At 34.5% G+C, this 14,297-nt stretch overlaps 1 protein-coding gene across 1 annotated transcript in view; it reads right to left on the reverse strand.

Annotated features, from left to right (window-relative positions):
* Positions 1-238: 238 nt before the first annotated feature.
* CLIP4 (CAP-GLY domain containing linker protein family, member 4) overlaps positions 239-14,297 on the reverse strand; it is a 60,061-nt gene continuing 46,002 nt past the window's right edge. The window contains exons 12-13 of the mRNA XM_008566397.1: positions 5,835-5,899; positions 239-315 (exon numbers count right to left, since the gene is read on the reverse strand). Coding sequence (XP_008564619.1) covers positions 239-315; positions 5,835-5,899 — 142 coding nt within the window. The remainder of the gene's footprint in view (positions 316-5,834; positions 5,900-14,297) is intronic.

Below are 14,297 nucleotides of genomic sequence, written 5' to 3' on the forward strand. Positions count from 1 at the left end.
TAAGAGTTCTAACCTCGTCAAAGAGGAAATACAGGCAGTGTACTATCTTTAGTCACTACTGACATTTGTAACTGAGCTTGCAAAGGAGGAAGAGCTCTTCTCAGTACACTCACAACACTTTTCTCCTAAGTGTCAAAATTCTACCAAGCAATCTAGAAGATACAAAATTCTACTTTCTTCCTTCACAGAATCTCATCATGTTCATCTTGAAAGGTGTTTTTCTAAATCTTCTTAATACTCACTTGGCAAAAGCATTTCTTCTGTTAATCTCTTTTTGGGAAGAAGCAGACGTTGTGCTAAAACTTCTCCTAAAACCTAAATATAAAAGTTAAGGTTAGAAGAGAAAAAATAAACCACAAATTTTCAGTCCCTATTAAAATGTATCTTTTATCATTTCTTCTATAGATATTCTATTATGTCAAATGTTTCTTGGGAAATAGAAAGCAAAGAAAGTAAAGTATATATACAGAATATAATTGTACTTTAGATTTCTTGACAAATTTTTATCTTTACTTTCCTGATCAAACTATGCACATACATGAATAAGTTAAGTTCATGACTTTGCTTTTGGAGGTTTTTACTATAGATTTCTGGAAAATCAAATAAAATTGAATTACACATTGATAAAGCTGACTCTTTTACTATCAAATATTATAATCTTGATAATCAAATAAAAAAGAAAATGGTTTTTAAAACACTACCATTAAAGATATCCCATTTATAAAATACTGAACAATAAACTTCAGAGCTTAAGATTCTTGACATCTCCAAATAATGGAGTTTTTAAAAAAAAGACTTCCTACAAAAGGTAAATTTTTAAAAAGATGCTTTTAAAAAGGAACAGAATTTCCGGTCTGGCAGTCATGGTACACCAGATGTGCTGAATGAAATCTCTTGATTGAAGCAATTCTAATTTAAAACAACTATAATTTTTTTAAATACTACTGAGCTGACACAAAAGGCACAATTTCAAAGAAGCTGAAAATTAAAAAGAGAAACCATGAGAGGTTACCAAGCACCAAAATAACCTACCATCTTGTATCACAAGAGTTTCCACTGAATTCTAGAGACCTTGGGCTTCCATCTTACTGGGTACCCAGGAGACAGGAAAGGAAATCAAGCCTAGGGCCTGCCAAATGAGATTCTCACAAAAGACTCCTGTTTAAAGTGAAGATCCCAGTCTCAGCATGAAGTTAAATGGAAAACAAAATGAAACACTGTTCAGATGACGACAAAGGAAGGTAGTTTGTGCCAACTTTAATGCTCAGTACAAGGAAAAATTTTCTCCCCTAAGAATTTGTGGCATGAGTCAAATTCGTGTTACCTGTTTAATATAAAAAACATCACAGAGAACCTAAATTGAAGTAGTCTCAGGCTGGCAGTGACCCCAGGCAAGTGGCTGAAGTAAATATAATCTTCTCTGGAGGAATCAACCCAGGCCTCAAAGAATTCATATATAAAAAATTCTGAGTAAAATAAGCACCTCATAATAATAAACTACAAAACGCAGAAGGATGGAACGAAGGTATCAAAAGTTAGGCTCAACAGAAACAGATGGCAGAATTGGACTCACAAACACTTTAGATATTGAATTATTTAACACAAAGCAAAAAAACAAGAACATTTAAAATGTTCAATGACAAAAGAAAGTTAAAAGTACAGAGAAAGAATATGCAATGGTAAGTAACAAGCAGATTTGCAAAAAGAAAAAGGAAATTTTCATAATTGAAAACTTTATGGCTGGATTAAGCAGCAGAAAAAACATAGCTGAAGAGAGAATCAGAAAACAGAAAGATCTGAAGATAACCAGAATGCGGTCCAGAGTGATGAGCTGTACCAAATATGAAAGAGGCATGAGAAAGAGAGAAAGTCCAACATACTGCTAATCAGAGTTTCAGGAGGAGATAACAAAGAGAATATTTGAAGTATAATAGATAAGAATTTTACAGAACTGATCAAAGATAGCAGTTCCCAGATCCAGGAAATCTATGATGCCAAGCAGAACAAACAAAAAGAAATCCCACCTAGACACATCATAGTGAAACTGTACAACACAAAGGAAAGAGATCTTTAAATGTAGCCAGAAAAAAAGATAAATCACCTACAGCAATATGGATTAGTTAGACTCATAGCTGACTTCTCATAAACAATGGCAGAAGCCAGAAATCAGTAGAATGGTATTGTCAACGTGCAGGGAGAAAATATCTTTTAACCTAAAATTCTGCACCCAGTAAAACAATCATTAAGAAAGACAAAAATGAGTTTACTACCAACAGATCCTTTCTAAAGGAAATTTTAAAGAATGTACAATTATCTCAAGTAGAAGTTCTGAGGATTAATAAGTAAAAATATTAGTAAATATGTGAGTAAATTAAATATGTTATTATATAAAACTATTATAATAATGCCAAACTTATAGGGGAAATAAAGTAGAAACTGGACAACTCAACTTCTAAGGATTTTCTATTATTTAGGAAAGGGTAAAAATGATTAACTTTAAACTCTGATAAGCATGTATGTTAAATTATCCATAGTAATTACTAAGCAGCATACTCATAGAACATAATTTTTACACAAGTAGAAGGAGCAAATGGAATAGAACAAAAAGGGGAAATAGAAACATAACCATAAAGAAGTCGAAAAAGAAAAAACATTTATTAAGTACAAAAAATTGAATAAATACAAAATGAATAAAATATAAATAATATCAGTAATATATAGTAATACAATAAATGCAAATAGGTGAAACCCTCAGGTTAAAAAACAAAGATTGTCAGACAATATTTTAGAAAAAGTAAAACCCAACTATATTCTATTTAGAAAATATTCTAAAAGCACAGACACAGAAAGGTTACAAGTAAATGGATAGAAAAAGATGTATAAGGCAAATACTTAACCAAAGGAAAGCTGGTATAAGGTAAAAAGAATTATTATAAAAGCATACCATGTATGCTAACAGCAAAAAAATAAATACATAGCTATAAATCTAACAAAACATGTACAAAGTCTATATGAAGAAAACTACAAAACTCTGATGAAAGAAATCAAAGAAGATAAAAATAAATGGAGAGAGAATCCATATTCATAGATAGACTCAATATCAAGATGTCATTCTTCTCAACTTGAGCTATACGTTCAATGGAATCCCAATCAAAATCCCAGGAAGTTATTTTGTAGATATCAACAAGCTGATTAAGTGTGTATGGAAAGGCAAAGGCCCAGAATAATCAACACGATAAAAGGAGAAGATCAAAGTCAGAGGACTGACATTGGTATCAGTGTGGTATTGGCAAAAGAACAGACAAATAGATCAATGGAACAGAACAGAGTCCAGAAACAGACCCACACAAATATAGTCAACTGCACTTCAACAAAGGAGCAAAGGCAATACAATGGAGAAAAGGTAGTCTTTCCAACAAGTGGTACTGGAGCAATTAGACATTCACATGCAAATAAATAAATCCAGGTACAGACCTTATACCTTTCACAAAAATTAACTTAAAATTGGTCATAGACCTAAATGTAAAACACAAAACTATAAGACTCTTAGAAGCTCACATAAGAGAAAAATCAGGGTGACATAAGACTCTTAGAAGCTCACATAAGAGAAAAATCAGGGTGACCTTAGTTTTGTTAATGACATTTTAGATACACACCAAAAGCAGGATTCATGAAAAAAAAAAAATGGATAACTTGTACTTCATTAAAATTAAAAAATTCTGCTCTGTGAAAGACACTGTTAAAAGAATAAAAAGACTCATGCCTCAGACAGAGAAAATATTTGCAAAACACCTATCTGACACAGTTCTGGTCACCAAAATGTATAAAGAACTCAACACTAAGAAAAAAACACAATTTTAAAATGGGCAAAACAGCTGAACAGAGACACCTCACAAAGAAGATACACAGATAAGCACATGAAAAGATATTCAACATCTGCTATAGGGCTAAATTGTGTCTCTCCAAAATTCATATATTGAAATCCAATCCTCCCAGGACCTCAGAATATGACAACACCTATCTGACACAGTTCTGGTCACCAAAATGTATAAAGAACTCAACACTAAGAAAAAATCACAATTTTAAAATGGGCAAAACAGCTGAACAGAGACACCTCACAAAGAAGATACACAGATAAGCACATGAAAAGATATTCAACATCTGCTATAGGCTAAATTGTGTCTCTCCAAAATTCATATATTGAAATCCAATCCTCCCAGGACCTCAGAATATGAAAATATTTGGAGATAGGGCTTTAAAGAGGTGAAGTAAAATGAGGTCACAAGGGTGGGCTCTAATCTAATCTGACTAGTGTCTTTATAAGAAGAGACTGGGACACAGACACACAGTGGAAAAGATGGTGTGTAAACAACAGAGGAAGACACCATCTACAAGCCAAGGAGAGAGGCCTTAGGAGCCACCAAACCTGCCAACTCCTGGATCTTGGGCTTCTTGCCTCCAGAATTGTGAGAAAATAAATTTCTACCCAGAAATTTAATAAAATTTTAATAAATTAACTACCCAGTCTGTGGTACTTTGTTACAACAGCCCTAGCACACTAATACAACATCATACATCTTAGGGAATTTCAATTAAAACAACATTAAGGAATTTCAAATTAATGCATACCTATTAGAATGGCAAAAATCCATAGGTCACAAGGTTAACTTCAACAAATATTTAAGAATTTCATATTACACAAACTACTCTTTCACAGACGAGAAAAATGAAATTAGACCCTTAGCAGTCACAAAATCAATTCCAGGTAAATTGACATATGTGAAACACAAAAACATAAAATTTTTAGAAAGCAATATAGGAAAGTATCTTTTTGATTTGTTTTAGGAAAAGATTTCTTAAGACAAAAATGCAAACCATAAAATGATTTTCTATTTTAACAAAAACTTAAAGACCTCTGCTCAACAGAAGACACACACACACACCAAAAAAAAGGTAAAAAGACAAGTCACAAACAGCAAATATTTGCAACACATAAAACTGTTAAAATATTAGTACCCAAAATACATAAGGAAGCCTGTAAATTAATAAAACAAAGACAGGCAAGAAATCTGAATAGGTACTTCATCAAAGTAGAAATGAACATGGCCCATAAACACAACAATGGGCTCAAACTCATTTGTAATCTGAAAATGCGAATTAAAACCATAATGAGATACCATTTAAACCCATCAGATTGGCAGACACTTCTAAATCAAACAAAGCTGGTATGGGTGAGGTGAGGGGGAACAGAGACCCTGGCCCACTGCTGATGGACGGGTACAACCCAAACAGCTGGGAACTACCTAAGAACGTTGAGGATGTGGATGTCCTGTGCCAGCAGTCCTACAGCAACTCCGCACATGTGCACAGTAGCAAAGTTTGCAACAGTAAAAAACAGAATAGAACCCAAATGACCATCAACTATAGAATGAATAATATATTTCAATGGAATGTTAAATAACGAAATAGCAAACAATAATCAAAACTAAACATGTATTATTTAATGGTACGTGTTTATATGGGTGATAAAAATACAAAGAAAATCAAGGGAATATTTAATATGAAATTCAAGAGTCATGTCCTGAGGATGGGGTTTATTGAGAGGGTGGCAGACGAGACAGGGCAGAGGTGTGGGTTGCTCAGGAGTTTCTACAGCACAAGTGATCATTTTCTTCAGCTGGGGGCAGGTAGGAGATGTTTGCTTTTGATCACATAAACTATACAAAAATATTTTATGTACTCTTTTATATATATCTATATATACTCACAATAATTTTTTTTCAATAAATGAAAGGAAAGGAACAGTTACTAGGAACACAAAACCGTAATCTCACCAGGATAAGAACGATTCTGTTTATTTGAAGAGATTTCTGAAAGTGTGTCCAGAGAATCCGGTACTCTGTAAACAAAGCAAACAAAGCACACTCATCAGAAGTAGCTGGGCCTCAGGTTTAAGACTGGCTTTCAGTGGAGGTTTTCACACCAAGTGTTCTTTGTTATCTCATTCACTCAGCAAACATTTACTGGACACCCATCATGAGCCAGGAATGAGCTTCAGTCCAGCATGGTAGATAATCAAATAGGAGAGGTCCTCGCTGTCTAAGGATGATTAGTATGGGAAAAATCAACTTAAAGCAAGTTCACTTAAAATAGGGACCTGTTTCTTTGGAACTTTATTTTCAAAGGTGAAACTAAAAGCTATGAAATTAAGTTTATTTTATATTAAATTTAACAAATGTCCAACTTGTAAAAAACATCACTAATTCTTAAACTAAAAACAAAAAAGACATTGCTGAGTTTATATGTGTGATTTTTCTGACAAAACTGTGCACCTAATACAATATAACATCCTTTACTTTATATTTGACTGTAATCACAATCATAAAGGTCACTTTCCCAACAGTTTTCTCGTTTTTTCATATTAAAATCATTTTTTATTTTAAAAAAGCCAATCCCGACAGCCTCATTTCCTTTCAACTGTTTACTGACCTAAATCTGCAAGGCCTTCATTTGTCAATCACTCCTTCCGGCATACTTTATTACCGTCAAGAAATCCTGCAACTCTTGGAATAGTTACAATTTCATCTTGCAATTCATTTGCATCATTTTTACATGATACTCAACATATAGCAATCAATGAGAGAATGATAGTCACAAAGAATATTACTCGATAAACAGAACAGACCCTTGAATGAAGTGATGATGGATAGTTGAGAGGAACTTAATTTTAGAAGTGATCAGCCTATTAGTAATAAGTGCCTAATGGTAAGAACTAAGAAAATGAATAATATGCTAATGAGATCACTTGGACAGGAGAGTGAGTATTGGGGGGGGGTGTTATATGAAATTAGATTTAATCTAATTGGTGAGTTTTCTTAGAGCTTCTCTAAAGAAATATTGATTTATATATTAACAGAGAAAAAGGTATTAACTAAACAAAAGTTTGGTGATAGCAGGTGGGTATAGAAAGCCATCCAAGCAGAGAAAATAATATGTGCAATGATTCTGGGACAGGAGACATATTTTTAAAATGGAAAGGAAAAAAAAATTTAAAAAGGCCAGTTAGCCTCCTGAGAAGAAGTAAGATGCAAGGTGAGACTGCGATTGGTCACTACACTATTGAGACTGTCCTCAAGCAGTCCCGAGCTTAAAATTCTTCCATCTTGGAATATACAAAGAACTCCAACAACTCAACAGTAAAAGAACAATCTGATTTTAAAATAGGCAAATGTTTCTCAAAAAAAGACATATAAAGAAACAACAGGTATATGAAAAAATGTTCAACATCACTAATCATCAGAGAAATGCAAATCAAAACCACAGTGAGATATCATCTCACCCCAGTTAGAATGGCTATTATCAAAAAGACAGAAAATAACAAGTGCTGGAAATGATGCAGAGAAAAGGGAACTCCTATACATTGTTGGTGGGAATGTAAATTAGTACAGCCATTATGGAATACGGTATGGAGATTTCTCAAAAAACTACAGTTAGAACTAACATACAATCCAGCAATCCCACTACTGGGTATATACCCAAATGAAAGGAAATCAACATGTGAAAGGGATACCTGCACTCCCATGTTTATCATGGCTCTATTCATAACAGCCAAGATTTGGAACTAACCTAAATGTCCATCAATGAATGACTGGATGAAGGAAATATGGTACACATAGACAACGAAATACTACTCACCATAAAAAAGAATGAAATTCTGCCATTTGCAGCAGCATGGATGAGCTTGGAGAAAATCACATTAAATGAAATAAACCAGGCACAGAAAGAGAAATATCACATGTTCTCACTCATATGTGGAAGCTAAAAAAGTTGTTCTCTTGGAAGTAGAGAGGAGAATAGTGGTTACCAGAGACTGGTAAGGGAAGGGAGAAAGGGGATACAGGGAACAGGTAGTCAATGGATACAAAATTATAGAGATAGGAAGAATAAGATCTATTGTTCCATAGCAATATAGGGAGACTTAAGTCAACAACAAATTACTGTATAACTTCAAGCAGCTAGTTGAGAGGATTTTGAATGTTCCTAACATGAAGAGGTGACAAATGTTTGAGGTGATGGATATATTAAATACCCTGATATGATCACTACACACTGTATAAATGTACCCAAATATCACATTGTACTTCACAAATATATACAATTATCCTGGGTCAATTAAGAAAAAAAATTAAGAATAAGTAAATAGATAATTAAATAAATTCTTCCATCTTGAAGGTCAGTGTCTTTAAAGAACCCCTAAGCTGGCTTAGATTAAAAACTCCTCAAAATCAGAGACTACGTCTGTTTTATTTGCTTATAAAACGCCTAGCACAGCACAAAGTGCTAAAAGACACTTAATAATATTTGATGATGATGAATGACATAATCAGAAGATAAGAAGACAGCTAGATTGAAACAGCAGCTCACTTAGAGTCTCGTTTCTTTAAAGGGGGCTACTTTTTTTTTTTTCCTTTTTGTCTTTTTTCGTGACCGGCAACGGATCGCAACCCTCAGTGTCGCGCCCGTACCGGACCAGGACCGGCAACGGGATCGCAACCCTCGGTGTTGCTCCCGCACCTCACTCAGCCAGTGAGCGGCCGGTCTGTATGTGGGATCCGAACCCTCGGCGGGAGTGCAGCCGCGCTCCCAAGCGGCGCACTGTAGCAGTGCGCCACCGGGCCGGCCCCAGGGGGGCTACTTTTAAATGTACCACCTTAAAGAAGACCAAATAGAAGGAAAGCAAAAAACAAAGTAAAAAACGTTTGCTCCATAAACAAAGTGAGGAAAAAAAATGAAACCATGAGAAAGAAGGTGGCTTCACAATGTAATGTAAAGGAGGAGAAAAAGCTGCTACATTAAAAAGCACTAAACAAGGAATCAGATTTGATCAGTATTTACTGTATATAAAATATGCCAAACTATGCACTCTGGGTGATCAAAAATGAAAAGAAGAATCCTAGCCCTCATGACTGGGAGACAAATAAAACTTCGAAGAGACCGTAGCACCGTGCTGATGAAGATATACCCAAAGCAGCATGAGATCACAGAAGACTGACTGGTGACTCAGCATGAATTTTACTACCAGATCAATCAGTTACAAGCTATGAGTCCTGAAGAAAGTCACTGAAACTCTTTTAACCATTATAGGATTAAGGTTAAGAGCACACATTCTGATACTGGACTACATGCACTCAAATCCCCTACTTGGGAGCACAGCTCACTTCACATCCCTGCACTTTACTTGTCTCTTCTGTGAACACGGATACTTTACTTGTCTCTTCTGTGAACACGGATAATTACAGAGCCTGGCCCAAGGGTTTCTGTAGAGGAATAAACGAGTAACTACATGGAGAGCATTGGAAACAGTGCCCAGCAGATCTAAGGGCTATGCACAGCTATTACCTCCCTTTCTTCCTTTACAAAATGATTACAAGAAAAAAAAAAAAAAAAAGAGCAAACTGTCTAAAAGCAAAGGCTTAAGAAACAATAACAACAAAATAACAAAACTGGGCTGAAGCCAGCTCTACTATTAATTAGCTATATGACTTCAGCTAAGTTAATTTATCCTTGGAAACAGGTATCTTCACCTGCAAAATGAGTAGGATCATAATACCTTATAGTTCCCTGGGCTTGCAGGGAATTGATGAGATATGCATCTAAAGTATACCATTCAGAGCCTGCCACTTATTAAATGCCCAATAAAGGCTTTGTAATAGTTATCGTTATTTTCCAGCTTACCTGAACAAATACTTATTCGGATCAAATGAAACAAATAACGTTTAAGTGAAGATACTTTATAAACTACGAAGCACAGTATGTTAAATTATATCAAAAATAAGAAAATAATTTTACCAAGTACATCATAGAAAAGGGATATTAATACCATAATTATATGTCATTATTCAGTTTGAAAATAAACTGAGAAAGAAAATGGACATAAAAACTTAAATTTGCCAGGAGGAAGCCACACAGTCTAGGTGTAAGGAAACGAGGAGATTCGCAGGTTGCCATTGGAGTTCTAGTTTCATGAATATGACTATGCCATATGTTATCTTTTATTTGAAGATTACTATCCCATTTCCCACCCACTGAAAAGCATAACAAGCCAACTTCTTTAGCAGCATAAAAGAAGTCATTTCACATAATATAACGGTACCTGGAATTTCATGAGAACTTGTTTCTGCTCAACTTATTTTTTAAAACCAGAGTGAGGCACTATGAAAGTGTACTATCTTCAGAAGAAAGACAGAGGAGGTATATTACATAAAAATCCATGAAGCTTCACTTCCCCCAAAGTTCTACTGCCTATCTATTTTTGAAAAGTAAAGAAATCAGAGGAAAAAGCCATTTTTGTTCCATTAGGTTTGTAGGAGAATGAATGGGGTGCCTGCTGGCAGGAAGTTTAATGTAGTTAGGATGTGGCTGAAGCAATCAGAGAGCATTTTTACTTTTGTTTGCATGACAGATTAAGCTTGCTGCTCCCAGTGTTCTTAGCTGCAAATGCCATTTCTAATAGCCTACACATACTCATAGGGTTTGCAAATGAGGAATAAAGGAGGATTTTAAAATTGCAAATCCTCAGCAAAGCAAATTTAGCTTCCCATGAGTCTTCTCTCTGAAGAAGGTGGTTGGTTAACCCCTTGAAAGAGGACATGAGCTACAGTCAGTGCATGTCTTTAATATAAAATTAGGGTCTCTATAAACCACTGCAAATTTTAAAAAGTTCCTGTGAATAAACATAAATTACATTTTTCTCACCTTTGCACCCTAGATGGGGGAGCAAATATTCCATATCTTGGAGAACAACTAAAATACTGCACACCTCCAACTGAACCATCATTCTTGCCATGGGGTTTTTCCAGCTCTATACCATACCAATATCCTAGAACATGAATATTGCATTTTAAAATCATCTGCACTTTACCCAAAATCATTATGCTATTATACAAACCCAAAGTCTAGATGGTTTAACATTTTCACAAATGACCAAAATGATAGAAGATCATCATAATTAAGCTTTCAAATGATAAAATTATGAAATAAAATTCAAAAATTTTAAAAGTGAACAGGAAAAACATTTTACAAGCATAATTGCAGAGTAGTACATTAAGGCAGGAAAATAAAATGCACAAACACAGATTTGGCAAGGATTAACTATTATGCAAGTAGTGTATGACTAAAATACATCTAAAAGCTATAATGAGTAAGAAACTGTCCTTGACTTAGTAATATAGTATTTGAGTGAGAAAAGTGTAGCATAATACTGAGATGCATAAATCATAAAATAAGCATGCAATCTTTTCATTTTACTCTCTCAATATTAGAACACCACACACAGTTCTTAAATAATTAAAGACAGACAAAAATAATATGGAAAATACCATCAGACATCACGGTGACTCTGCTTTTTCTTCCACCACACCCCCCAACCCAAGATGAAAAAGCAAATCATTTTTAGCTAATTGGAAGAAGTTTCTAAAAGACTTTTAGTATTTAAAGGGGCCCACTGAGGAAAGTAATAGGATTTTATTTTCTAGACAGCCTAAAATTAAAGTAGCAAGGTGGCTTTTAGCATGGTTCCACCTAATATAAGGGAAACGGACACACACTGCTAGAGCAAGAATTCTCAAACTGAGGGTGCATTAAGAGCAGTTAAAAGTGCTCAATAGTACATACATTTGTGATCCAAAAGGTGAATACAGTAGTAATTGTATTTGGTCTCTTAAATCAGTATCAAATAAAATATAAATACAAAGATACCAAGAAACATTGTAAATTACAAAATAAAAAAATATTGTCAGATTACTAGTTCAGAGAGACAATTATCTAATTTTTAAAAAGCCAACCTAGAAGAAGTCCCTACTTTTTTCCTCTTATGCTCAAAAAGACACATATGCCCATTCCAGATATTTGGATTTGGGTTGAAAAACTAATGTACAACCATTGTCTTTTATACTTACATAGTCTTTCCACGTGATATAAGTAACATCTACAAACCGACTGTTTAGCCATACTAACGCTCTGAAAATAGGTCATCATGTTTCTGAATGTCCTAAACCAGGTCAGTCTGGTTGCCACTGTTATTCCTCTGAGTTCCATAGTTACATTTTTCCAAGTTTTACTTCCTTCTGCCTTTGATGCTTTCCTATGTAATTTTTACATTTGCCACTTTACCATATAATTGCTACGTTACCATGTAACTCTTGATAATGCGTAACATACAACAGAAAAACATCATGACAAGGGTTAACAATAGCGACTACACATTGTCTGGTGGTAGTATGTTATGGATAGCTTCCCATTTAAATGTTAATTTTCTTTCCAAGGTGGCACTGATAAAAAGAGGCTAAACATGACCTCTCTCAGGTCTAGATCTTAAAATCTATAAAAAGGCTAGATACTACCAATATTCTGTAGAAATGATTAGTCTAAATTCTGATGGCACATGATATACATGCTATCCTTCCTTAAAGGACAGAATGATTTTAACAGAAAAGTTTCCAACATTTATTTTATTCTCTTATTAATTCCCAAATTTCTAAATGTTTTACATTATGGATTTAAAAATTAAAAGCCAACGTAAAATGATGAATTTTATCCAAAGAATCAAACTATTTTAGCCTTGTTTAATATAATCCAGAGGTAAACTCAAAAGGCATATGGTGACTGAAAAATAACCTACTTGTGGGATTCCTGTTTTTATTTGAGAACTATGTTAAGTACATCCTAACTAATCTCAGTTACTACCTGGAGACCTAAGAGAGTCACAAATATAAAACATAACTCATCTCAAATCAATCAGTGACTCGCAATTAAAAGTGGTATTGATGAAACAAGAATGTGTTAGGAGACAATTCGCCGTGCTTCTCTCATGTCTCTGCATCTTTGTGCAATTGAGCATTGACTGCCTTTGTTCCAGATGATCTTTCATGGATATCTGTATAGAAGCCTTGGAAGACAGTCTCTCTCCAGAGCAAAAGACAGGCATGTGGAGCAATAAGTACAAAACAAAGGTTCAGAGTCCTTATGGTCAGGTTCTTATCCCGGTACATAAACCCCTGGGAGCACAGGTATCACCTAGTAAGGCTCAGGCAACAGTGCAGAAAATGCCGCTACTCTGGCTACTGCTATTACTGTGAGTACTGAAGTCCTTTGTCTCTGACCCAGAATTCTTGTATCTTCCACCAACATCTACAGGCTAATTTGGTAGTTTTCAAATAGGGTAAAATCTTGTATCTTTCAAAGTTATTGACAGAATGCTACAAACTTTTTAAAAAATCAGTTTTAGAGGGGCCGGCCCGTGGCTCACTCGGGAGAGTGCGGTGCTGATAAAAAATCAGTTTTAGGTAACCTTTTCCTAGAATGTTGCAATGCCACCATGTGTTAAAATAGCATATTGCTATTTAAGACATACAAACATGGTTTCATTCAACTGGCTTCTATTTAAAATTATAATCATTGAAAATGCAAAAAAAAAAAAACTTTTGGAAACACAATGTTAAGTATAGATTGGAATGAATATGTAAATACACAAACATGTATTTTTAAGGTCCCCAGGGTATCCAAAAGCTTTTTCATTTTCCTTTTAACCCTTTTGCTTGCTTTTCTCTCCAAGCCACTCTGATAAAAGCTATACAGTTAACTCATTGCCTACTCATTTTAAAGATCATCCTTGGCATAAGCCTAATCTTAAAATATTTTTCCTGCCATTAAGCACATTTGGAAATCAGTAGGAATAAAATTGTAGAGTGACAACTAATTTTCACATTAGACAATGTAAAATATAGTTGACTAGAAAAATGTATAGATGAGTCAACCTTACTAAAAAGTCTGTTTTTATCACTGTTTTACATTTTTTGTGCCACTGTTACCACTCACAAGGACTGTTAATAAAGAATTCTCAATAATTAAATTTTATTTATATGTACAGTGTTAAACATTTTGTATTCTAAACAATTCTTGAACAAAGAATATGCAAGTGAGTTACCTGGAGCAAAGTTTGTTGTCCCAAAGAACTTAATGGTACCAATTCTCTGGCCTACAACCAACACTCTCTCTCCAAGGTGGAGTTCTCCTTCACAACGGGGATTATTTGCTACAGATGTTGATGAGGAATTCAAACCTGCTTAAGTGGTTGGTGGGGGAAAGAGGTAGGGCAAGAAAAGAGGAGAGAAAACAAAGTAGAAAAAAAACTCAAAAAGCACATTAACCAAAAAATTACTATGTATTCTAACTATCTAGTTAGAGATTTTGATATTTGATGTTTTTCATTACATACATCATCTACAGTTGTATTTCTC

Source organism: Galeopterus variegatus, unplaced genomic scaffold (genome assembly GCF_000696425.1).
Source record: "Galeopterus variegatus unplaced genomic scaffold, G_variegatus-3.0.2 Scaffold239, whole genome shotgun sequence".
In the NCBI taxonomy this organism is placed as follows: Eukaryota; Metazoa; Chordata; class Mammalia; order Dermoptera; family Cynocephalidae; genus Galeopterus; species Galeopterus variegatus.